Source organism: Dermochelys coriacea, chromosome 5 (genome assembly GCF_009764565.3).
Source record: "Dermochelys coriacea isolate rDerCor1 chromosome 5, rDerCor1.pri.v4, whole genome shotgun sequence".
Taxonomy (NCBI): Eukaryota; Metazoa; Chordata; order Testudines; family Dermochelyidae; genus Dermochelys; species Dermochelys coriacea.
Window position 1 is genome coordinate 110,919,225 of NC_050072.1, and position 27,637 is coordinate 110,946,861.

General features: G+C 39.8%; 1 protein-coding gene across 7 annotated transcripts in view; it reads right to left on the minus strand.

Annotated features, from left to right (window-relative positions):
• PSIP1 (PC4 and SFRS1 interacting protein 1) overlaps positions 1 to 27,637 on the minus strand; it is a 57,224-nt gene that overhangs the window by 4,763 nt on the left and 24,824 nt on the right. For 5 of the 7 annotated variants that reach the window (XM_038402114.2, XM_038402115.2, XM_038402111.2 and 2 more), the window contains exons 8-16: positions 25,212 to 25,335; positions 21,707 to 21,782; positions 20,165 to 20,393; positions 19,260 to 19,378; positions 16,075 to 16,130; positions 13,593 to 13,663; positions 6,150 to 6,251; positions 5,650 to 5,869; positions 2,613 to 2,724 (exon numbers count right to left, since the gene is read on the minus strand). In XM_038402114.2, the coding sequence (XP_038258042.1) occupies positions 2,613 to 2,724; positions 5,650 to 5,869; positions 6,150 to 6,251; positions 13,593 to 13,663; positions 16,075 to 16,130; positions 19,260 to 19,378; positions 20,165 to 20,393; positions 21,707 to 21,782; positions 25,212 to 25,335 (1,109 nt within the window). Of the gene's footprint in view, positions 1 to 2,612; positions 2,725 to 5,649; positions 5,870 to 6,149; positions 6,252 to 13,592; positions 13,664 to 16,074; positions 18,735 to 19,259; positions 19,379 to 20,164; positions 20,394 to 21,706; positions 21,783 to 25,211; positions 25,336 to 27,637 lie in introns of those variants that run through there. The other 2 variants (XM_038402117.2, XM_038402118.2) reach the window with 2 other exon arrangements.

The window sequence follows — 27,637 nt, forward strand, 5'->3', positions numbered from 1 at the left end:
AGGATGTCCAGGAACTTGTGTGTTTTTTTTTTTTATTGGACCACCTCAGCTGGAATTGTCAGTGTGTCAGCCATTCTGTGTAACAAGTTGTGGAATATGTTGTAACCATCTGGGGTTGAGGTAAAGGAACCACCTCATCCAGGGATGACGAATGAGTTGGAACAGGATGGTCCTCTGCTTGTGACTACTAATCAGAGCTGTAACCAGTCTGTTCAGCAGGTTGTAAGGCTCTCAAGTGAGGTGAAGGGGGATCTAGCTGTAGATTCGGATGCAGACACTGGCCTTCCAGCATTCCCCAGAGAGTCCAATAAGGCCAATGGGGAGGATATCAGGGAGTATTCTCTCTTCTACAGCTTCTAGCTCTACGCTAATAAGACAGCTCTCTCTCTCTCTCGTGTATACTGGCCTGAATACCTAGACCCCATGGAATTAGCCAGTGAAGCTTCCCTTAGAGACTGAAGAGAATGAATAGTCCTCTTAAGGAGAAGCAACTGTACCAGCTAGTGTACAGGCAGCACTCGCAGACTGTGCTCTGGTCAGTATTGCTGACGCACTCAATAGTGGTGTAGGAGCAGCAGTCAGAACCAGAGAGACACCTTCACAACTGCTAATAGTGGGGAGCCCAGTACCGAAGAAACCAGTAAGGCTCTTTAGATAATGTACAGGCCTTTGGTACCAAATACACTGGTACAAGGCAGACAACTACATGTCAGAACCAAGGCAGATGGTACTGTAGACATCAATACCAGAGGCTTCATCCTAAGAGGTCAGTACTAGGTATTTTATGCAGTACCGAGGAAGCTGGTCAAAGGCACAGTGATCAGTGCCTGAGACACCTTTTTTAGGCGTCATGCTACCCTTTTTGTCTGAGGCTTGAGAGGGGGGATCTGGTGAAGGATCCCTAAATCTCTTCTTTCTGTGGAGTTGACGCTCTCTCTTCCCCCTGGCCTTGGAGATTTTGCCAAGCATCTTTAGAAACACGAACTTCAGCTCCACGCATAGAGGAGCCATCAGGAGAATTTTTAGATGACAAGTGCTCAAAAGTTTCTGACTCAGGCATTCCAGACTTTGATGAGGGATGCCTTAACTTCACTCAAAGGAACAATTTCAAACAAGACTTTCTCTCCAGCTCTCTGGGTTCTTTTAGAAAAACGTTTATAGATGACATTGTTCTGTAGAGTGCCCCTTATCCAGACTCACCAAGCATCTGGTATGCCATAATTGAGAGGCATTACAACCCCACACAAAGGGCTATTTTTAAAGCCTGGAGATTTGCATTCAGTCATAGTGACCAATTCCCAGTATTAGTGCTAATTCTTAGGCAAAAAACAAACAAGTGAGTCTTCTTCTGAAGGAAGAAAAACTAACAAAACCAAACCTCTAGCACTAGTCCTAAAGCCAAACTAATTACCAAGCACCTTACTCTCCACAACTATTTACATAAGAAGCTGCTGCACAGGAAGCAAAGGTTCTCCGCCTCTACAAATTTAAACTTCTAGCCACAGGCAATGAAATGGAAATGAGAAGCACAAGACACTCAGGTCACAGGCATGGCCCCCAACATGAGTCACCAAAAGAATATGAACTCAAGTGCGCTAGGCACATTCACCACAAGCAGAACATAGTGTATGGACAAGCAGCTGAAGGAGGAGGTTTCAGCAAACAACTGATTTAAAGTTTCTTTCATCTTTCAAAACCCCATAATATAGCCAGTCTACTCCCCACACACAAGCTACTGTTGTCCCAGCACACAACATACTGCTGCCATCCTTGTCTATATGGCACCATATTGACAAACAATGTTGTGGAGGAGGTTTGGGGTGATAAGTATGTATTAATTATTTTCCACCTAAGTGATTTTACAAAGCTTTCCTTTTAAATATTTAGACCATTAAGGAACACAAACAAGCAGAAAACAGCTTGATCAGAACACAACAGCTGAACCTCTCAGAACATTTTATAAATCTGCCCCCCTTCACCACAGTATTTTGAGATTTCATAGTAAAACCGTTTGAATAAACTGATTGTATTTTGAGAATTTTATAATTAAAATTAGCAATTTAACATGTTTATTAATGAGTGGATGTTACATGAATTACAGATACTTTGTAAAAAAGTTTGATGGTAGAAATACAGTACTTTCACATCATTTTCTATGTCATATTTTCCCCTTAACCTGGGCTGCCTTTGCTTCCAAATTTAAAACAGTTTCCACCCATGGTTGTATTAGACAGTCTGAAATGTAGTAAATCAGAACTGTTTATTGCAGTGTCATTTTCACACCTGAAACGGTCTGTCCTCTACCATTACTTTCTGTAAAATCTGCCCCTGACCTTCTAGACTAAGAAATATCAAAATAAGAGTCTGAAGCATTTATTTTTATCCTACCGCTTTTTCCCACTTTTAGTTTGAACGTTGAGACAAATATCGACTTGGCACTGTTTTTCCCTACAATCCTTAGGAAAAACCTTGTATCAGTCAAGTACCCAAAACATGGACTAAAAGTAGTAACTTAACAATATTGCTAAGTTTTATTACTCATTTTTTTAAAAGCCTTCTAAAACAGAGGAACAAGTATAATTCATTGTTACTAAGATTAAAACTACCCTCACTTTTTCTTAGTGCCAACTTCATGCTTGTCTCTTTTTTCTTCAGTGCTGTCTCCATTGTGGTGTGACTGGTTACTGTCTTGAGCATCAGGCCCTCCATTCAGTATCTTTGAACCTTTGAAATTACAAAGCAAAAAAGACTCCACAATGTTGGCATAGTGCATTAAGTAGACAAAAGCAAAACTAAGTTACCACAGGATCCTTTTGTGGTGAGTATCAACTTCTGTGTTGTGCAAGTTTGTCACACTTAGTCCTGAAACTTTAAACTGCAATAGTATCTAAAAAGCAAAAGTTGGTATTGTGACATGTTTCGTTAGGTTTTGGCCTATTTTATATACCCAATTCAGCCTCATAACTTCCTTGAATATTTAAATAAAAACCGCAAGCATTCCCCATTTTATAAAGAATACTTAAAATATCATAAACATTAAGTATTGTGACAAATTGCTGGCACTACTTTGATGGGTCTCGCGCTCTCTTTTCTTGGGGAGGTTTCAGGGCACTGTTTCTCGCCCCTGAACTGGGGTATTAACTGCCCCACTAGTGTCCTAGAGGAGGGGAGTGGAGAGGGACCCGAGCCTGCCCTCTACTCCGGGTCCCAGCACAGGGCCCTAGGGATAGCGGTAAACCGCTTGAACTAGCGGTTCCTTCCCCTGGGCTACTTCCCTATCCTGTCCTTCAGCTTGTGGGGCTTCCTGCCCTCCCTCTGCACAAACCAGGTGTCCCCTTTACCTAGGGTCTTGGTCTTCTAAGCCTACCGCAGCACTTCTCCAAACTCTCCTCTGCTTCCCTCCAAACTGCTCTCTGCTCCAACACCAATCCACTCTGCTTCAACTCCTTTCCTTGTCTGATTGAAGCAGGGGGGTTTTATCAGGTGACTGGCTTCAGGTGCTTTAAATTAATCTATAGCAACCTTTCTTCCCTCTACAGGGAATAAGGCTCCCTTCTAACACTCTCCTGCTGCCCTCTGGCCATGCTGTATCACAGTATATAAATTATTGCTGAAAACTATTGCTTTCATGGTAATCTTTGTTCTTGTACTTCACAACACACATTCCCAAACAGAAACTCAAGGAGGTTTGGAAAAGTCTCTAAGTTCAGAAGTAATAGGTTTACAAAAGTTATGTTGGAAATATCAAGAGAACAATTTGAAGAGAACAATCTTATTGGTTTTGGCTAAACTGGAGATACCAAGGACAACTATTTTTATTATGGAATTGCAGTAGGCTCCCTCTCCACTTGAAAGGGAGGACAGTTTCTACAGGAGGGACAGGTATGTGGAGAGGCTGCAGTGAGGAAGAAGAGTATGATGCTGATTTACTGATGAAGTTTCAAATATTATTAAATTGTGTCAGCCTGAGAATCCTCTAAATAGTCTGTTGCTCCAGTATTTTGCTGGAAATTATGAGAAAGCAGAAATAAAAAGGTAAGCATGATAAAGAAACCAAGTACTCCTTTAGTGTTCATTATTATGATTGGTGGCCTAAACAGTGAGAATGTTAAGTACCACCTGTCACTGGGTCAAGTAGTATTGAAAGTAGCTACTAATGAGGAAGATAGATATCTGTTCCAAAAGTTTTGCCGCAATTTGACTAAGTGGACAGTATCAACCTAGTTGGTATTACTGAACTGGGGACGGGGGGGGAGGAGGGGGAAGAACGGGACGGATGACAACATGACACAAATGACCCTATGACACCCTGGAAACCGCCTTTTTGAATAAATTCCTGATATCAGCTTGCTTACTTGTCTTCTTCCCCTTTTGCATAAAAGTAGAATGCAGAATGTGCAATCCCCCTGGGCAGTATGTTAGTCCCAGTTATTAGACTGAAGATTTGTATTGGGAGATCAGAAATGCCGGTTAATAGAGCTTTCTAGTTGATAAAGTGCCGAACACCACAGCTTTTACTGTATTTTACATAGTAGTTTCCTAGTCAAAAAAGTGTTGAATCCGACATGGGGGAATTCTGTATTAGATCTTATTTTGAGGGATAAAAAATTGATCACACAACTAAAAATTAGTGGTGGCTTAGGTACAAGTTATCATGACTTGATCATACTTTTTTGTGTGTGCCCAGAATAAAGTCCAAACTAGTAGTAAACATAATTTGTGCTTTAAAAAATGGTCAATGGCTCAAAGCTGAAAACAATTATGAGCCAAATTAGTTGGGAGAAAGAATTTAAAATGGTAAAATGTGAATAATAACTGGGAACTGCCGAAGAACATTTACTACATGCTCAAAAAGCAACAATCCCAATATCAAGTTTAAAAACAACATGGCTTAGAGAGAAAGTGAAAGCAAATTTTCCACACACCACTCACCTACCCTCCCACTCCACATGGAAGAAAGGGGTAGTTAATAGTATGGAATATAAATCAGAAGTTAGGAATGGTAGAAAAATCTATCTATACCCAGCAAATTTAAAGAAAATAAGGAATATTTCAAATATATTAGGAACAAAACAAATTCTAACAATAACACTGGCCCATTACTAGATGGAAATGGCAGAATTGTCCATAATAATGCAGAAAAAGTAGAAGCGTGCAATAAATATTACTGTTCTGTATTTGGGAAAGAGCCAGATGATGTAATCACATCATCATGATGATGAAATACTTTCCATTTCACTAGTAACTTAGGAGAACATTAAATAGAAGCTATTAAAGCTAGACATTTTTAATTCAGCAGGTCCAGATACCTGCATCCAAGAGTTTTGAAAGCGCTGGCTGAGGAGCTAATGTAGATTTTCAGTAAGTGTTGGAATACTAGGGAAGTTCCAGAGGACTGGAAGAAATCTACTGTGTCAAAATTAAAAAAAAAGGGTAAATGGGATGACCTGGCTAATTATAGATCTGTCAGCAATCCTGGGCTAATGGATTAATATGGGACTTGATTGATAAGAATTAAAGAAAGGAAATATTAATTAATGCCAATCAACATGGTTTATGGAAAATAGAAACTATTTCCATGTACCAGTTGATTGTCTGGGTTATTTAGTTAAGCTGTCTAAGAGGAAGTTTGAGGACACCACCACATACCTGTTTGCTCTTTCTCCTTTTCCATTTTCTTGTTTTGTCCTTTCTTCCACTGCTCTTTGGTTTTATTTGCTTCCTCATGCTGTTTTTGCTCAGCAAGTGATTTATTCAGCACTTGTGAGAGGACAGAATCTCCTTCCCCAACCAGAAACATGGTCTTGAACTTGTTGTACAGCATAGTGGATTTCTCCATGATAACCTGGCTAACTTTGAACTTCCGTATCTGAAGATACATGCGTAAGATGTAACATACTTGTGCACATCCTATATTTAAATATTTTTAAACAAATATTTGCTCATCCTTCACATTAAACTAAGTGCAATTAAAATGCTTAACCCACTAACTATAATCAGACTTCTAAAGAAACAAAAACAGGAACTTTCGCAAGGTCCAATGAAGTGAATCCGCTTAAATGATCACTCAAAAGGACAAACAATACATTATACTTTTAGGATAAAGATGCAATATATTATGCTGCTTAGGATGAAGTTGCAAACCTTACTTTCTTTAGTGTCAAGATCATCTCTGTATGCTTTTGAGCTTGTTGCATTGTGACCTGAAGCGAAGAAAGCTCATCTAGGGCCTCAATACATCTATTCACATCCTGTTAAACAAGAAGCCAATTTCAAGCGTCAACTTGAACTTAACTTTAGCTTTTTATTTTTTGTTTAAAATGTATAAGCTTGGTTTCTGATGTTACTTATCCTCAGTACTAGAATATATATACACATAGAATATTAGTTACAAAATCTTATCAGTAGATTGGAATTTATAACAATGTACATAAATGCAAACTCCTTAACTTTGTATACTCAAAAAAAAAAAAAAAGTACAAATGAGAAAATTAATGTTTGACACAAACTAAATTCCAAACTTTTCCCACCAAAGAGAGTACTTCATACGTTCATAGTAAAGAACATATAGTAAAGTCTAACTCAAACTTAACCACTTGTTTCAACACAAAGCAGTTTGTGTCTCAAATAGAACTTAAGAAAAAAAGTTAGAAGTACTAAAAACAAAACTTCACCATATACCTCCTGTTGCTTCCATGAATTCAATACTTCAATGCCTAAGTATGAAAATTTTGACCTAAATTTCTCCCCAAGTTCAGCTTGTAGTAAAGCTTCCCCGCAGGATTCCTGTGTCAGCTCTGTTTCCTTTTCCTCAGAGAGACACTCCAACATTTTATATCTGGGTTAGAACTAACAAGATCCATCTGCCAGCATAACTCATTGATAATATTCTGCATCTTAATGCAGACATTTAGCACCTGTGCTGAGGGTGAAAAGTCTATTACGGGCTACTCCCTGCTATGGAGAAGGGATTCACCTCCCAGGTGAGTGTCCAAACCTATTAGGGCTATAGGATAGTCTTGGGTGGATCTTTCTTAATCTCTCTCTGTTGAAACCACTCCACTTTGTATGAATTACTTGAATAGTCAATGGAGCAAGGGAGGGAGGAAGGGAGAGAAAGAAGAAGAGAATGAATTTATAGCCTGCTGGTTTGGGCACTCAGACAGGAGGAACACCCAAGTTCATGTCCCTGCTCCAATTAACTATATGATCAAACAGCTTCAACAGATTGAGAGAGCCACACCAGAATAGCCCACAGGCTAGGGCACTCTCCTGCAATGTGGGTGACCACCGCATTCTCTAGCCATTTTGTGACTAGCACCTAAGCTCCCCCCAAAATAGTGTGTGCCAAAAATATTCAGCAAATTCACATCAAAACTGCAAATAGTTTTGGTCAGTCGAAACTGCATTTTTTGGCAAATAAGCTATTTATCCAAAAACTTCTGTCCAGCTCTAGCTGGGAGGGAAAAAGTCAGGACTATTGTCTCTGCACAATACACTATATTTCCCCATGTTTGCTTAACAATAAACATGATCAGTTAGATTATTACTCTGCAATCAACTTTCATTGTCCTGATAAGAACATTGCCACAAATAAGGTTAAGAAAAAAGCCAGTTCAAGTTTAACTCAATAATAAAAAGTCTCTGAAAATGCTGAATATTTTTATTGATTTGGAGTCAAGCCAATCGTCTGCAGAATAAACCAAAGACTTAGATTTTTGTAGAACTGGACATATTTTTTTATAAACCTAAAAATAATTAAAATACTTCCACTGATATTATCTCAATTTCAATTAAAAATAGTTACTTACCTTCTTGTAACTGTTGTTCTTCGAGATGTGTTGCATATGTCCATTACAACTGTAGACCATGTGTGTGTCCAGCATACTTGTGCTGTGAGTTTTCCTAACAGTACCATGGGTGCAGCTTGGCCCACCTCCTGGCTTCTCCTGCACAGAATGCGGGTGCAGCTGCCCTGCCCTTCCTTCAGTTCCTTTGCAAGGAAGCCAATGATAGACTCCATCAGGGAAGAAGGGAAGATCATGTAATGGACATATGCAATGTATGATGATGCAACGTACAGATCATGTAATGGACATATGCAATCTTGAACAGTTACAAGAAGGTGTGTAACCATTTTTCTTCGAGTGCTTGTATATGTCCATTACACTGTAGGTGACTCCCAAGCTGGTTATGGGGTTTGGAGTCTCATCAGAAGATAGACCACAGAACCGCTTTTCCTACATTTGCATCCTCCCATGATGCAGTGGGCAACTGTATGTCTGGTTAATGTATGAATGGAAGACCACATCAGTGCCTTCCATATGTCCAAAATAGGGACATGCACCACAAAATGTTGCTGAGACGGAAAGCACTCTGGTTGAGCATGCTGTCAGCTTGTCTAGAGGTGCTACACCTTTGGCAGTATAATACATAGCAATGAGGCTGCTGATCCATTTTGAGAGTGTCTGTGTTGTAACTGATTTGCTCTGCAAATGAAACAAAAAGCTGTGAAGAAATCTAAAATGCTCTGTCCTGTTCAGATAAAAATCTGAAGCTCAACAAACATCTAGGGTGTGGAGTGCCTTCGCTTGTCCTTATCAGCATGGCAGTCTGGCTTAAGCTGAACCTTTTTTTGTAAAAAACTGCATAAGGCAGATCTGTGACTACCGCATTCAGCTCTCTCGCTCGCCTAGTGGGGATGAGGGCCAATAAGAAAGCCACTTTCACTGGAACGCATATAAATGAGCATGACACTAAAGGCTTGAAAGGATGATCCATTAGAACCAACACCACTAAATTCAAATCTCAAGTTGGTGCAGATCCCTGACAGACTGAAAATCTAGTTAGGCCTTTCAGGAACTTGGTCATGATAGTGTGAATGAAAACCGTCTTACCAATAATCTAAAAGTAACATGTTGAGATGATGGCCAGATACACTCTAATGGAGCTGGGCAACAGATGTTACTCCTTAAGATACAAGAGGTAGTCTAGGATTGAGTGCATCTTTGCCTAAACAGGCAGCACATTACCTGAGGCCAACCAGCTGAAGAACATTTCCACTTATTCAGGTAAGCAACTCTTGTGGAAGGTTTCCTATTATGAAGGAGGACATTCTGAACTGCTGCTGACAGAGACCCTCCTGTGCATTTAACCACTGATGTAACATGCTATGAGGTAAAGCATCTGAGGATCTGGGTAAAGTACCTGGCCATGGTTCTGTGCGATCAGGTCTCTGGTTATTGGTAACAGCCAGGGCTCTCAAGTGGAAAGCCTGTGAAGGCTGGAATACAATGGTTGCCCCAGGCTTGGCCAGGCTGGAACTTTTAAGTATTAGTCTGCCATGATCTTGCTTTAGCTTGAGAATGACCCTGGGAATCAGGGGGAATTGGTGGATATGGATATAGAGTGCCTTCTCCCATGGGAATAGAAATATGTCTGAAGTTAACCTGGGGCTACGGCCCACACTGTAACAGAATTGGGGAAAGAGACTGACTAATGAAAGACCCTCTATGTGGCATACTGAAGATAGAATGGTTGTGTTGAGAGACTAACGCATATGCATGGTCTAAACTGCAGGATTGGTGTAGGTGTTCTGCCAAGCTGTTCTGAACCCATGGCAAGTAAGATGCCGTCAGAATGATCAAGTTCCAAATCCAGATATTCTGCAACTTGACAGCTTCCTGACAGAGGCTGTCTGACCTGGCATCTCCTTGTTTGTTTACATAAAACACTGCTGTGATGCTGTCAGTTAGCACTTGGGAAAGTTTTTCCCCTGAATATGAGGCAGGAATCACCGACATGCACAAAAAACGTTTGCAATTCGAGAATATTTATATGTAACCTGGGCCTTGTGGGCAGCCCGCAATCCTTGGGCCTAAAGATTGCCCAGAAGTGTTCGCCAGACCATGGTTGAAGCTTCCATTACCAGAGTCATAGAGGGGAGAGGTGGAGCAAAGGAAACTCCCCTACAGATTTTGTCTTGACTTACCCACCAGTTCAGAGGTGACAAAACCCCATCCAGGATGCACATACACTTGTCCAAGTGGTGAATGTGAGGGATATATACTGATCTGAGCCATGCATGTAGCACTCTGAGGTGCAGACAGGTGTGAGGGATCATATTGGGTATGTCTACACTGCAATTAAGAACCTGCAGCTGGCTCACGGCAGCTGACTCAGACTCAGACTAAAGGGGCTGTTGAATTGCAGTGTAGATGTTTGGGCTCAGAAAGGAAAGGTTTCCTAGAACCTCCCAGCAGTTGGTTCGCAAACAGTCTCCCCCCCAGTTGGAATACTTTTACCTTGACAACAATGCCTGGAGACTGGCAGTGTGGAGCTGTAAATTCACTATAGAATAAATCTTTCTACCAAAAAGGTCAAGATTATCAGCATCACCTTCTTTAGGGGAAGCTTTAGCCCAGCCTTGATGACCCCTTTCATTCACCACAGCCACTACTAGTGAGTTTGGCATAGGGTGTAAATAAAACTGCTCAAAACCCTGGGACAGAACCTGATATTTATGTTCCATTCATTTGGAAGGGATTTGACACCTTGTTTTACAGAGCAGTGTAACAGCATCATTTATAGGCAGGGGTACCTTTCGCACAAGGGTGCGATGTAGAATGTCAGCTCGCTTGTGGATGTTCCCCTACATTAATTCCATCTGAATGCCAAGAGAAACTGCCATTCTCTTAAGGTGATCTAGACCTATGTCATGAATGCAGTGCCGGAGGCAGCATGGATGTCTTCCTAGCCACAGTAACATGCGTCATGGAGGAGCTGTTACCGGTACTGATGAGGTTGAAGAGGGTGGCACCTGGCTTGTAGCCAATGGGTACAAAATAGAGAGTCCTGATGAAGACAACATCAGCACCTGCACTGACACTGGCCAACAGTCCCCACCCTAACGTAATGGCAACGATAAACCTAAGTCCCTTGCTTTGCCATAAGCTTTAGACATTGTTGGTACCGACATGGGGGGTTGTCCCACTGTGATCAGAGAAGTCGGATCTTTCTCAGCCAAAGAAACAGCCCATTTCAATGGCTCAGGGAGGGCACCAGAGTCAATGGTTCAAGTCCCGCTGCATGAGCCGGTACCAGGGAGCAGAGAGTCAGAGGGTGCACTCTACCATCTGTACTGGACCAGCCTTCTCTGAAGGAATTCCAATTCCCGATCTTTGAGGAACCTGATGCCAACTTATTTTTGTTTCTGAGGCAGGAAACACTCAAGTCCTCAGCCTAGAGGAAGACAAGTCCCAGTGATGGGGACCTCATGTGGCCCCCATGTATAGACACAGCTTGGGGAGTGCTCTGGGAAGGAATCATGGAACAGCTTCCCTTGGGGGTAGGGTGGTTTTGATGCCAGGCTAAGTGCCACCTCCATTAGGATATAATGAAAGAATTCTTTCCTCAGCGTTTTTATCTTGGTCTTGAAATTGCAACAAATGGTGCAACTATCTCTCAAGCAGATTTTGCCTAAGTACTTGATATACTGTTAATGAGGGTCTCCGTTAGAAATGGGCTTCCGACAACCTGAGCAAAGTGCCAAGATCTGGGGATCTTGGCATAGGCTTACCCAGCACTGGGTGAGGCCTGAAGACATGGTGGATTGAAAAAAAATTCAAACTAAAACAAAATTTGAATAAAGAAAAATCAAATGATGGGGAAAATAAGAGTAGCATTAGATAAGTGACCAAGCAGCAGTAAGTTTGTTCACTGGGAACAAGATGGTCCAACTACTGTCCATGGACGGTAAGAATGAACTGAAGGAGGGGCAGGACAGCTATGCCCTTCCTGCCCTAGTATGGAGCACAAGGAGCTAAGAAGTGGGTGGCCACCCATACACGTACCACTAAGGAAAGTGCTCCAGCATCAGTGTGGGGGACATGCACACACCTACTCTGTAATGGACATACGCAAGCACTTGAAGCACCACCATTTATTTGGATTTCATGGTTGCCAATTCTTGAGATATTTTCACAAATCTTGTGATTTAAGACTATTTTTACTTCTCTTGCAAAAAAAATTCTGGCAGCCCAAGATTTCTGATTGAGCTGAAATTCATGCTGCATTTGTGGCTTCAAGCACTAGATACCAGTGTTGGCAGACTGAGCTGCAAATGCTGTACTGCAACTCAGACTACCACTAGCAGAGGCCACTGCAGTGGTCACTGCGGAGTCAGATTCTCCAGACTGCAAGTCAGTGGTGGGCAACCTGCAGCCTGTCAGGGTAATCCGCTGGTGGGCCGCCAGACAGTTTGTTTACATTTGCACGGCCACCCACAGCTCCCAGTGGCTACAGTTCGCCCTCCGTGGCCAATGGGAGCTGCAGAAAGCAGCAGCCAGCACGTCCCTGCTGCCCGCACCACTTCCCGCAGCTCCCATTGGCTGGGAATGGCGAACCTCGGCCACTGGGAGCTGCAGGTGGTCATGCAAATGTAAACAAACTGTCTGGCGGCCCACCAGTGGATTATCCTGACAGGCCGTGTGCGGCCCGCAGGCCACAGGTTGCCCACTACTGCAGATTGTTCACATGGGGCAGATAGAGCAATGAGGAGCAGGCACTGGACCAGAGGCAACACCAGCTCTCCTACCCTTTCCCTTAATTCTCCAGATAGTGCTATGAGGAGCAATGAGGAAAGGACAGAGAAGAAAGGACCCCAAACCAACATGCCCACTCTCTAGCTCAACTGCATTCTTCCTTCTCTCCCCCACCCCGCTGCTGGAATATATAGTGACAACAGAAGGTGCAAAGACAGTGTCTAGTGAGAAGGCAGTGGGGAAGCAACCTTCTGCATCAGTCACAAGAAGTCAAAGGAAGTTACACAAAGGGCCAGATTTTGGAAGGAAAGAAATAGGACAGAAAATGTCAAAGTCTAATGTGGCTGACAAAAATCACTGGTTCAAATACATATAAAGGATGAATGAAGAGCACCTGCACCTGGGAAGATAGTATGGCAGGAGATGGAGGTAGTGGAGAGACCATGAGGAAAGCTGAGAATGCAATGGACTGATTGCTTCAAGAAAGAGAGTAAGCAGTGGACCTTAGTGCCACTTTGGACACATCAAGATATATTCTTGCATGAGAACCCTACCTCTGGTGATAGGATAAAAGGATGTAGTAGTAATTAATTTTTTTTTTTTTTTTATGGTTTTCACCCACCTCCCCCTGTCTGTCTCAATTTATGAGCTTGCAAGTTGGTGACAGTAGGATTTAAACATCCCCTTGCATGCTGTGCAACCCAAATTTCACAGCATTATCCTGTACAACTTCACAGTGCACTAGTTCCAGAAAGTGGTCTAGAAATGGACAGATAATAGAAAAATGTGAAAACAGGCTAGGTTTCTTTGTACAAGGTAAGTGAAGTGCATATTTTAAGAATTTAGATAAAATATTGAAAAGTAAGTTAGAATTTTAGAATTCAGTTTGAAAAATCTATTAGTATTAATCTTAAAGTCAAAGTTTCTTTATTTAAGATGCAAGTTTATCTGATGGCATACCTTTAAATGCAACAATCTTTCAGAGCATTCCAAAACATTTTAGCTGACTGCACTGTACATATACACCTGTTAGTAACACAACATACTTACAAGATTGTCAATTTTGAGCGAATTTTTAATTTCTGCATGTATCCTTTGAAGCCGAGAATCCATTGATGTTTCTAAAGATTAAAAATAATTATATTTGAATGATGTAGTGACTATCAAATCTATTAACGCAGGATATCTTTCAGAACAAGATTTCTACGAACATGAATTGCTGATTGAATGAAGAAAAAAACGTATGTACAGATAAGCAGCCATATCAGTTAACCATAAAGTACTCTATTTTGATCAAAACCATTAGTGTATCAGGTGGTTACACATTACAACAATTTTCCACACCTATGTCCAACTGTCAACTTGGAAATACAATATAGTTGTTAACCCAGGCAAAACAAGTCCGGATAATAAGATAAGTATTTTAACAGCCTTTAAATAAGGTGCCTGGGCCCTACAGAGTGGCGGAAAAGAGGTGGCCAGACCCTCCTCCTGCAACAGTCGGTGCTTCTAGGAACTCGGGAGTAACCTGTCACTTAGAATAGTAGCTCAAATTTGTCAAATAAATGGCAAGCCATGAAAAGTTTATTAGTGATAAAATGAAACAAAGGGGTTGGTTCTTTGACTAATTCATACGTGCTGAACTATCATCTGTACTTTCTTCACTTAGTAAATGGTTTGTGTTTTGGATATACTACAGACAAATGGAAAATTTGTTCTCTCTCTCACTTTTCTAGGACTCCCATCTCCCCCATTTCATAGATTCCCAGGCCAGAAGTGGCAACTGTGATCATCTGATCTTCTATATACACAGGCCACAGAACTTCCAAAAAATAATTTCTAGAGCATAGATTTTAGAACAACTAATTATGATTTTAAAAAATTGCTAGTGATGGAGAATCCAATACTACCCTTGGTGAGTTGTTACAACAGTTCATTACTCTCACCATTACAAATTTACACCTTATTTCCAGTCTGAATTGTCTAGCTTCAACTTCCAAACATTGGATCTGTTATACCTTTCTCTGCTAGACTGAAGAGCCCATTATTAAGTATTTGTTCCCCATGTAGGTACTTATAAACTAATCAAGGTACCTCTTAACCTTCTCTTTGTTAAGCTAAATAGATTGAGCTCCTTGAGTCTATCACAATAAGGCATGTTTTCCAATCCTTTAACTATTCTTCTGGCTCTTCTCCAAACCCTCTTCAACTTATCAACATCCTTCTTAAATTGCGGACACCAGAACTTGACCTACTATTCAAACAGCGGTCACACCAGTGCCAAACACAGAAGTAAAGTAACTCTTTACTTTTACTTAAGATTCATGTTTATGCATCAGAGGGTCACATTAGCCCTTTTGGCCACAGCACTGCGTTTTGAGCTCCTGTTCAGCCGATTATCCACCATGACCCCCAAATCTTTTTCAGAGTCACCGTTTCCCAGGAGAGAGCCCCCCTTCCTGTAAGTATGTTCTACAGTCTTTGGTTTTATATGTATACATTTATATTCAGACACATTTGGACAAAACAGCTTCCTATAAAATACTAGAGAAATCTCAGATTTGTCTTAGTCTCTGCATCATCACCACGCTCAAACCAATACTTCTGAAGTGGTCTTGAAACACATTATTTTTGTTAAAAGAAGACCTTTAAAACAGTAAAGCCTCACTCATCTGTATTAAGGGATCCTGAAGGGATTACTGTATGGTATTGAAAGGCTTCTCATGGGGGTGGAGGTGTAGAAGAGAACAAGTGCAGGGGACCAATTCCAGAAAGGAAATAAAGCGACTAGTTTTCCATTATGGATTCTGAGCCCTTCTCTAATCTTAGACAAATCAGGAGGTAGCAAATATTAAAGAATTTTACTAAGGTGGGAGGGGAGATATTTGGACTGGCCCCCAATAATTTCTTTTCTGTGAGGACAGCCAACTTTGCTGAGCCCTGAGGAATGAAAAGGAATGACCTTCCTTGCAAAGGTATCCCTAGAGGAGTATGGGTTAGTGTACAAGGATGTGGAGGCCCCAGTAAGCTGTCCAGAGCCAAGCCCCTTCCTTTGGCAAAAAATGTCTGCGACTAGTTGTGATAGGGCTCCTGAGTATGTCGTCTTAAAGATTGAAACAACTTGTCACCTGCTCTACTATGATGGGGCAGAAGAGAAAAAACAAATGGAGTACAGAAACTTCCTGAGCAGTCCTGTTCAAGGTGCAGAGAATCAGACAGTTCTCCCAAGAGATGGGTAACTCCCTGTTACCCACATAAACAGCTTTAAAAATGGAATGACAATGGATAAACCAGGAGTACTGGAGAGTGGCTTCGTTTGCACTGCTGAAGGCAGAGAAGCACATGGGAGGCAGCAAAAGACTTGGAACAAAAATGCATTGCCTAAAGTACTTGCAAGAAGCAGAGTCTCAGCCCAAATATCTTGGATTGTTTTGATCCAGAAACCCCTCACTAACGAAGTTTCAATTTATAGATATGTTTTATTTAAAATTAAAGAGACTAAAAATATTCTGTATAGCTTCATTAAACTAACCTCGCTTCTTCTCCATCTTCTTTACTTCTGGTTTCTTGTTTTCCTCTTTACTCTGCCTATTAAAAATGTTAGACATTTTACAACGTTTGTCTTCTTTTAAAGTCTGTAATTTCAACTTTTTTAAATGAGATATGCTGTTTCATGACTAAGGCAGTAACTCAAAATTTAGCACAAGAAAAGGACAAACACTGATCTGCAATAATGAAGTAGATTATGATTAATTTAACAGCATGGATATCAGAATCTCCCAGATTAACAAATTGGTTTCAATAGCAATTGGCCTTTACACATAGCAAATGATTAAAGGAAGGATAAACAAATTAATCAAGTCACAAGGAATCATACAGATTTATAAATTTTATTCTCTGTGCTTTTGTCGCATGTGAAAGTTAAAAAGAAAAATGCACAGTATGAAAGATTCACACAACAGAATATTTTATGACTTCAAGAACACTTTAATGGCTCACATCAGACTTTAAAAGTGGCACTTGGTTCTACCCCAGCTACACACAGTAATAGGGGTAGGGAATTCTAACAGTTCCTATCATATGGCACCTTCCCCCCACCTCAAAAAACCACCACACACAAACCCTGCCCCCCCCAAAGAGTCAGCAGTGGAGGAGAGAAATCTACAGAAACACCTTAAGTGCCCTAATACAAATGGCCATATTATGTATTAATCACATTGAAACACCTTAATAAGCACAGAAGTGTAAAGAATTTAACCCCTCCCCCCCTTACAGTATTTTTACAAATCTCATGGCTCTTTCCCTTAGGATGAGTGAAAATACAATACAATAAAATGAAAACAAGGACAAAAGGTAAATATTTCAGGATAATGGCATGGCCACCCTCCAGTCACAGGAGGAGGATAGAAGACATTACAAAATCTCAGTATCTTATTTTGGAACAAAATAGAAGTTTTAAACGCTCAACTACATGGTTCAGGTACCACTATAAATCCTTGTTTATCAAGTCTTTAGACCAGTGGTGGGCAACCTGTGGCCCATGGGCCGCATGTGGCCTGTCAGGGTAATCCGCTGGCAGGCCCCGAGACAGTTTGTTTACATTGACCGTCCACAGGCATGGCCACCCACAGCTCCGAGTGGCCAAATTTCGCCACTCCCAGCCAATGGGAGCTGCGGGAAGCAGAAACCAGCATGTCCCTGAGGCCTGGGCTGCTTCCTGCAACTTCCATTGGCCAGGCAAGGCAAACCGCGATCACTGGAAGCTGTGGGCAGCTGTGCCTGTGGACAGTCAGTCAATGTAAACAAATTGTCTTGCAGCCTGCCAGCAGATTACCCTGACAGGCCGTGTGCAGCCCACGGGCCGCAGGTTGTCCACCACTGCTTTAGACTGTGTTATAGTTGGTACTACTTCTACATATATACAAAGTCTTATTTTACGTTTGGCAAATCCTAACATGCAGAGGGACCACATTTTCTGCAATGCATTTTTAGTATATTTTTGATGCAGCTGACACAACAGATATCAAAAACTGACCAAAAAAATCCATTTAAAAATAATATCAGTCCTTAAGCATATCCTGGATGTTCCTCTCATTCTAACCAATTATAGGTTCACAGATTTACAGGAACACAGAACAAATTTCATAGAGCATCTTTCATGACATTGGCAGCCCAGAACAAAATACAGTTTTAAGTATAAAGGAATAATACAGAGGCATAATAGAACAAATTTAAGATGCATAAGCAAGACTGTTCCATCTGTTTAGACTATTAAGTCTGTGAGGAATAACTGACCTCCTTCTGTATCAATGTGCAGGCAGAAAGTACTGCAGAAGTAAAGAGCACGTTTTAAATTTTTCTTGGTTCTAGGTTTAGTGTTAACATTAATCACTAGCTATTATAAAGGCCTGCATATTCCAGGATATGCTGAATCTCAAGGCTGAAGCAAATGCTCTCCTCCTACCTATAATAATTTAAATGCAACCATTTCTAGCTCTTCAGAAGCATAAAAGCAAACTTGAAAGATATTTAAAATGAGTTTATTTCATTAATATTAAAATGAATAACCAAAATCAACACATTACAATTTGTGCATCACAGAATCAAGCATTAACAATACATTCAGACTAGTTGTTGAGAAATGGTAGGGGCAGAGTTTAGTATCTTTGGGAGCTGGAGATGCTTGCAATTTAGCAGCTAGCAAAATGGAACAAGTTTAGGCTGCCAAGAAAAGGGTGGTTGAGGAGGAGAGAAAGATAGAGTCTGGATTCTTGTTACTAGGCATGGAAAGGTTAGAGGGGAACCGGTATGTGTTAGACTTTGTCATTATGTGGAAAGGGAGGGACTGTTTTCTCATCTCGTTTTCTCCCAGAGTTTTGTTACCTTGTTCTCCCTTTCTTCCTCCCTCCCACCAATTGTGGGGATGGGGACATCATGATCTCCTGGTGATTCCTTCTTCACCCATTCCTGGAATTGCTCTCCAGAACAGGACAGATTTCTTCCTAGTGTGTCCCCCCCAACCCCCCCCCAAGTTTCTGGCAGCATCTTCTCTCCATGCTGATGCTTGGTTCTTTTGTGATAGTTTCTCTTCTGAGTGCAGATTGCTCTTGAAATCACTCAACTGGCTTTGCAGAGCCAGAGTAGCATAAGCCAGAACCTTTTCCTTGTTCTGTCTGACGGTGTGGGCTCCAGCTGCCAGACAGAGAAGGAAATGTTTTCCAGGGAACCCTATGCATTCCATAACCTGATCAGAATTCCACAGCCATGGATTTAATGAGCCCTAGCACTCTTTCAGCCTCATATATTCAAGATTTAAGACATGGTACATGTATCAGAGTTAAGTTCTCTTTCTTCATAAAGGTAACTTGAATATAGGAAGCAGTCAGTCACGATAATTCTAGACAGAACCTGCTGACTCTGCCCTGATATTGGGAAGGCTGAGATATTGCAAGATTAACAATACTTTTTATATTCTCTGAAGTCCAATTTTCTCCCACCGTCCCCGAAATTATATTGATCCCTTATATTAATTTATAGTAACATATCCTCAATTTACATAGAAGTTAGAAAAAAATATCACTAGAAAAAGGAAAAACCACCACCAGATATTTCAGACTGATCGCTAAAGAAATTTTTCTTCAGATTCTCTCTCTTCATGTTATCCTCAACTACTACTATCACCTTGCACAACCACTACATATTAAAGAATATACTCACGGCTCAGATTCCATCGGCTCTTCTTGCTTGCGTTTTCTTTCTCCAACATCTCGCTCATGTTGGCCTTTTAGTATATTTCTCCTAGGAGCACCCTGAAAGTTTCTTCCTCCTTTTTTCTTCTGTTTCATTTAACAGAGTTTAGAGATTGGGTGGGAAGAGAGGAATACTTAGATTACTACAAATCAAAAAAAATGTCAGCAGTTAAAATTTCAGTACTACATCACTATATCTGTTTGATAAGGGCACCTGGGCAAGGTCTAGAATTCCCCAGAACTACATCTAATAAGAGAGTGGTAAGGGATTCTTGTGTATGTGATGGTAATAAATTTAAGTTTGCTGGCGCTCATTTTCTTCTCTTAGATGGAGCAAATCTGTTATCCCACATACAGGGGGAAAAAAAAAAAAAAAAAAAAAAAAAAAAAGAGCCACAAAATCCATACAAGGAATCAACTCTGAAAGGATCAAAGCATTCTAGCTTTTTTTTCCCTTTCAAAATAAATCTCACAATACCCTTCGTATGCTCTCAAAAAGCAATTATAGAAAAATCCCCATGCATTCAAGGTTCTATTACACTTGCCTAAATAGAATTTTTTCATACTAAAAGATGCTACTTGCCCAAGGATGGATTTAAATTAAAGCCACTTAAAAAAATTAGTTCATACCAAGGATTACTGAAATGGCCTTTTGGAAGAGAGAGTTCTGCAACTTCTCATTCCTTAGCATGTCTCTATATGGGAGTCAGAACACTCCACTGCAACTGTTAATGCCCAGGACTGAAGACCTGGAATTAGCTTCAGGGCATATCTTCACTAAACCATTGTTTTGAGTGGATGTTTCCCTCAGTTTAGAAGATTAAATAAATCAATAGCCAAGATATAAACTAATCAAAGAAACATATACCTTACCTTATCACCTTCCTGCTCTTCTCCATCCTCTTCAGAATCAGAGGCTGATGTAGAACCCACTTTAGTGGCACTTTTCCTTTTTGGTTCAGTCTCTCTTTTTCCTTCCTTTTTCTCAATATCTTTCCTTGGTTTGTCTTCTTCCTTCTGACCTTCCTCATCTTTTTTCAGCTGTTTTTTTGGTTGTTTTTCTTCTGGTACTTTTTTCTTGGTCTTCTCCTCCTCATGAACACTAAAATAGTAATAAAAATTAGTTGTTTTTTATTCAGTGTCCATGCTTAGGCTTTGTAATCCTTATCTATACTGAGTGTTAAATGGAGCCAAGTACTCTCAATAGCCAAAGGAGAAATGAATGTTTACATAAATGGCTTTATTAGAAAGAGTGCTTCGTCACTTCATAGTTCTTTACAAAAAAAATATGTTATTTCCCACTTTCTAAAGGAGATCTTCATAATCAAAAGGGTTTGGGTTTATCCCCTGTTGTCTCTGAATTCACAGAGACAAATAATAGTAATGTTCAGTACTTGGGCCCAGCAAACACTTAGCATGTGCTTAATAGTATGCATATATGTAGACCTACTGAAGTTAGTGCAAGGAGTCAGTAAGCCTATTCATGTGCATAAAAAGTTAAACATGTGCTTAAGTATTTGTAAATTTAGGGCTCAGGAGATGCAAACTCCCTCTTCTCAATTTAACTGACTTAGAACCCAATCCTACAAACCCTTGCTCACATGATTAACTTTAAACATGCAAGCAGTACCTATTACTTCAATGGACTGGCTTACATACTTAATGCTAAAAGAAAAGGGGTACTTGTGGCACCTTAGAGACTAACAAATTTATTTGAGCATAAGCTTTCGTAAGCTACAGCTCACTGCATCAGATACAATGCTAAGCACATGTATGTTTGCAGTAAATGCCAAGACATTTATTGAAGGCATATATCTAATGTAGATGCACATATGTCCTATAAACCTTCTAAAGACAACTACGTAAGTTTAGAATATACAAATAGTTGGACTATTCTTTCAATTATTAGGATGGTTAAGAGCTAGCATGACCCTAATATAGGGCGAAAGGGATGTGTACGTAGCACTATCACATTTCAAACAGCACTTAGATTCCATGGTGTTCACTTCTTAGATTCTGGGAGTTTTATTACAAACCTTAATAAAGCAGCTGTAAAAGGCTAGTACAGGTTTTTTGCATGATCCTCCCTGTTTCTTCATCACAAAAATGAATATCTGGTATTAAGTTTGTCTGTACATTTATATCTTAACAGAAAATAAAGCTCTTTGAAGAAATTTTTCAAATTAGGGAGAAAAAGAGCTTTCTATCATGCCCGAGTCTGAGCTACCTTGTCATTCTTACAGCTGATTTAAGTCTTTAGTAACTGCTTCATCTACCAAAGCAAGCAACCATCTATATCAAGTACCCCACGGAAAACAGTGCTCAGGCACTCAGTGACACAGTTATGGCTGTTTTCGATAAACTAGCATTTGATTTACAATATGTAAAGAGATTATATATTAAAATCCAACTCACATGTCACTTTCTGAAGGACAAGGTGGTTTCACCAATTTGGGTCGTCCTCTTGGTTTTGGAGCCTTTGCTTCTGTAGCTAATGTTCACAGAAAGATCAGGTTAGTCTACCTGTTAGCTTCTACCTGTTTCTTATTTAAAATAGACTATTCTCATAGCAACATCAATTGATAAAACAACAGCAGAGAGCTAGATATTTAATGGGATTGGTATGCTGACCTATGGCCTTTTCAGAGATTAGGTTAATAAATGAAATGGGTGTGGTGGTCTCATCCTGCACTATAGAAGATGATTTTCCTCATTATAGGCTATCAGCAGGGCTAACTACTATAGAACCATCAGGATGTTGTAAACAACAGATAATACGGGAGGCTTACACATGTACTTTTTATGCATGGCTATTGCCAGAGCTGTCAGTCAAACATTTAATGCGAATATTAATTCACAATGTGTGTGACTATAATTATACAGATATAGATATCTTATGCAATTGTGGAGACTCTGGCACTCACATATGTTTAAGTTACAGAGTATGAATTTTTATAATAGCAAAGTAGTGCAAAATGTCCATATTATGGAATTTTCAAAACTTCGCTTGGGAGACTATTTAATACTGTACAGATTGCTGTCAGGAAACTCCATTATCCACCCATAGATGCACAGTGCACAGTTTTCTTAATTTCACCATATATTTATAATATGCTAAATAATTTCGTTACCTCCTCGGCACTTCTATCCTAAGTAGCGCAAGATGAAAATACTGTGCACAGTACCACTTTAGATTAAATCTGCTCGCCTACTGCCCCCACTGAGCACATTGCTCTGAGATGCCACTGTAGTTAGCGTACAGCCTTGCTAAACAATACATGCACATGACACACTAATGCCAGGGGATGCAGTGTTGCATATTGCCTAGAGATATGTTTCCCAAAGAAGGCCAGAAGGGTGTATTTAATTCCATCTGGCTTTTATATTCACTCCTTTTATTGCTTACATTCTGTGTATAAACATAACAGATAATATCTCCTCTTATATAGGTGTTCTAAACATTTTACAATCCATTTTAAGTTGCTAAAACTGTATGTTTTGCTAGGAGACATTGTGCAGATGACTTAAGAAATTAGTTCAAAGTCAAATATAACTTCCTAGCTTCCATGCGAAAAAAACTCTAAGATCAGTTAAGCTATGGCTGCATTTTAAAAAAACAAAACAAAACTTATTTACATCTGCTGGCGTTATGAAAACATGAGTATCAGAAGCAACTTATCTGTTGTCTACACTACAGGCTAATATGATGTACATAATTGCTCAAAAAACTATTTTCTCATGTAGTAGTATTAAATTGTGAATTTTAAAGAGCTTTTACTTACAAGTATATTTACACAGTACTTATAGGACTTTTCACAAATTAAAAACTGCAGTACATTACATCTTGCTATTTTCAAAAACAGCAGAATTGTTAGCAATATTTTTCATATTACATACATTTCATAGATAGTTCTGTTCTCCCTTTCACTTGTTAACCAACTTTTCACAATATTCACTGCTTTTAATCTTCCTCAAAAAAAAAAAAAAAAAAAATCCCTCCGGTCCCTCAATTGTTCTCTTACTCTTTTCTGGACACCTGAACACAAGAAAACCTGTAGGGAGCTTAGAGATGAATGCTTTATTCCAGGAACATTCTTATCAAAGCTGCACAAAGAAATTACCACCTTCATAATGAAAAGATAAAGCTTGTCGTGAAGGAGACAGAGCTTTCTCAAGGGCTTGCCCAACACCACAGAATGAACTCCTATAGGAACAAAGGACCATCACAAATTTCAATAATGTCTGATCTTAGTACAAGGCACATTTGCTTGACTTTGCTTTCCCTAACATATAGCAATCTGTGCGCGCGCGCGCGCGCACACACACACACACACGCACGCACACACACACATTATAAAAAAAATTCAAAATAAAAAAACCAAACACTTCATTGCATCTACTTCTCCTTTGGGAGAGAAAATGTGAGACCACACTCGTGACAGAGTCATGCTGCTTAATTCACTTCTCAAAGATGCTCAGACACTATGGTTATGAGTGTTCTATAACAACCTATACAGAACAGAATTACATATGCAGCGCCCTGCTATGTCCGAGATGCTTTTGCACATCACTCTTCCTTATCTCCTAACCTTTATATTTGATTCCCCATCTTTGGTTTGTTTCAGTTTTGTCTCTGAAAACCTTTAATATAAATGCATCTTTACTGATGGCAACTGACAAGTCTTAAGTATTCATTCATACTGTTTTTTGTATTTTTTTTCCAGTTTGGTAATTTATAACATTTAAGATATAATGCAAGTGTTGCTTTTTCCAAGCATAATAAAGCCTGGTGAACTTTAAATGAAAGGTGAAATAAATCTAGCAGCCACAAATGTACATGCTTTGATTAATAGGCATATTAAAGAATCTGCAGTAATATTAGAAACATTTGCTTGCTGTCCTGTATAATAATACCTCTCTCTTATATAGCATTTTTTATCAGTAGCTGTCAAAGCACTTCACAATCTTTAGTATATTTATCCTCAGAGTGGCGCATGATATGAAACAATTGTACTATTCCACTGATGGCAAATCATTCCAGGCCGATATTTAGTTTGTTACATGTCTTCTTCCGGAGTCATAGAGACTAGATCCTGCTCCAAGTGGCACCTCAGTATACCTTATGGTAGTACTCTCACAACTAAACACAGATCTTTTATTTTTTTAACCTTAGCCCACAGGTATGCTTTTGCAACCTGGTTTTTTAAAGTATCAGGCTTATAATCTTTGTGATAACATACATGTCTTTGTAGCGCTATGCCACATGGCAATAACTAGCTCTTACCATATACTCTATAGACAAGCAGGGTTCTGCAATAGTAATGACATCAACCGCATGGTGAGGGTGATATTTGTATCACAATATAATAAAAAAAATTAATTCAGAGGACATGTCAGAAAGTCTAATAGTTGAAACTTTTACATGCTGAACACGTCACAGTTTGATATTTGGGACATCCAGCATACAATCCTACAACTAAGCTGTTTTATACTTTGAGGTCACCTTTATCATTAGGCTAAGTCTACATTACCACTTATGTTGCTCAGTGGCATGAATATTCCAACCTCTTCCCCCCGCCCAAGTGACATACATTACGCTGGCATAAGCAGTAGTGTACACAGTGCTATGTTGAACGGAGAGCTTCTCCCACCAACACAGCTCATCACTCTGCTCATTGGGGGTGGATTAGTTATGTCAACGGAAGAGCGCTCTCCTTTGAGCGTAGAATGGGTACACAAGAGATCTTACAGCAGTGCAGCTGCACTGGTACAGCTGTACCACTGTAAGCTCTCTAGTGTAGACATAGCCTTAGAGAGGAAATGTGTTGTAATACTTGGTGTCGACAGAAGTAAATTCTTTCATTCTCCATTAAAAAAATTAAATGAGAAAAAAATTAAGTCAGACTTATGGTGAAGTTACCTGCTGGTCTTCCTCTTTTAGGGCTTACTTTAGGAGCCACAACTACTGCAGTTGTTGCTGCTGCCACTGTTGTAGCTGTTGCCACTGCTACTGCTGCCTCCTCAGATTCTGCTTGTTTTTCAGACTGTTTTAAAGGATACAATTCATATAATTAAAAATGATAATCTCCCTTCACCCCTGTTCTTCCAACTACTTCTCAGGGCTTGTTTATACTTATGGCTAAATTGACACAGCTGCAATTGATGCAGGGGTGTCCATTTAGCGGGTCTGGTGAAGACAAGCTAAGTAGATAGCTGAACTCTCTCCGGTCGAGGGCTCTACTCCCCCTCCCCAAGAAGCAGAAGCTAAGTCGACACAGCACAGTGTAAACATCGCTGTAAATCGACTTAAGTTATGTAAATGAAGTCAACATAACTTGCGTAACTGAAGTAGCTAACCTACATCAACTTACAGCTTCAGTGTAGACCAGCCCTCGTTTCTGCGCAGACATAATATACATACACCACTCAAAGAAGATACAAATGCAGAAACTGTTAACGTTAGTTCAACTATGACACACATGCACAAACTGGGTACCAGCTGAAAACAATTCATAATAAGTTTTAACAATTGAGGCTACACTTCAAAAAGTTACCAGACCACCCAACAACCATTTTCAGATTTAAACAAAAGCTACACATGTATGCACACACACAGAACATTAGCCACTGTATTACACATGCTCAGATAATTTCAGAGCAATTGAACTTTTCTGGAAAAAGAAACTAGACTCATTCTATAAAAATTAAGTCTTTGAAAGATTATTTACAATATACATTCTTTTACTGTTAAAGACTACTTTTGGCACTCAGAAGAAAAAATTATGGGTAGGTATCTGAACTTTACATCTTATTCTTCTCTGAAGTGGGTATCCAGTGCTCTGTGATCCATTACAACTCTTTAATTAAATTCTCCCTTATCTTCCCTACACAGACACTTCCTTTAAAAAAAAAAAAAAAAAAAAAAACCACCAACAACTTCTCTCTAGTTGCACAATATAGTAACGATGGGTGGAGCTTCTCAGAGAACTAAATGCCTCCCTAGTTCACCAACAGCCCAAATTGAGAAGATAATTTATAAATTTGGATTAATAAACATCAGTGTATCCTGCCTTGAGATGGTGAATCTACTTATTAATTATATAAAACAAATGAAAATAAAGATTTATGGCAAAGGAAGATCCTAATATAAGGGAAACCCAGGATTTCTCCATCTCTCTCTGCACAAATGGCCCACAAATGCTAAAAGGTAAAAAAAGAAAGAGAGAATACCCCCTCCAGTTGGAACTTAATGCAAGTTGGATGGAGTCTCAGGGAGCACAAGGAGTCCATTTCAGAGGAAGAAAGTTACAGATAGGTAGGTAGATTTTACTTTTCTTTGTGGGCACCTGGTGCTCTATGATCCATTTACAGCTAGGATGTAATCAGCTGTAAAACAAATCTCCACGAACAGGAGGGAAACTTAAAAGAGCAAGAAAACAGAACCAAGAGGAAGAACAACCTCAAAATAAGAGTTGTTTGTTCATTCTGAAGGCCACAAGCCTAAGTGAGCCCTCACAGAAGGAAGGAAATCTCTAATGAACAATTTATAGAGCTGACAAATTCCTCAATGTATCCATCTGGAAATAGTGGATAGGGACGCATTGTATCCCTTCTTAGGTCAACCACCTAATCTTAAAATTGTACCTGATTTTCTTCAAAGATTAGTTTTGTGTAAAAAGACTGTCAGTCATTACTACATCTAAGTTTGCAACCTATCTCCTTGCATGGAAGGGCTTAAAATACAAGGAAGACAAACACCACAACACAACACCAGGTCACCTAATGAAACTAATAGGCAGCAGGTTTAAAACAAACTTGAGGAAGTATTTCTTCACACAATGCACAAACGTGTGAAACTTGTTGCCAGCGGATGTTGTGAAAGCCAGAAGTATAACTGGGTTTTAAAAAGAATTTGATACATTCATGGAGGATAGGTCCATTAACAGCTATTAGCCAAGATGGTCAGGGATGCAACCTTATCCTCTGCGTGTCCATAAACCTCCAACCTCCAGAAGCTAGCACTGGATGATAGAGGATGCGTAACTCAATAATTGCCTTGTTCTGTTCATTCCTCACTATCAGAAGGGCTAGATGGACTATTGGTCTGACTCAGTTTATCCATTCTTATGTTTAAATAAATTGGTTCAAATTTAAACCATAATTTTGGGAGACAGAAAATTTTGGAGAAGGCCTAAGAATCACATCTGGAAAAAGTTGCATGTAAGGATTCCAGATGAATAAGGCCTATTAACGCTCCTCACTGATGTAACTACTAATAGAAAAACATTTTAACAGGAAATATGGGGAAGACTCCACCATATATTAAAAAAAACAAGTTCAGTGATT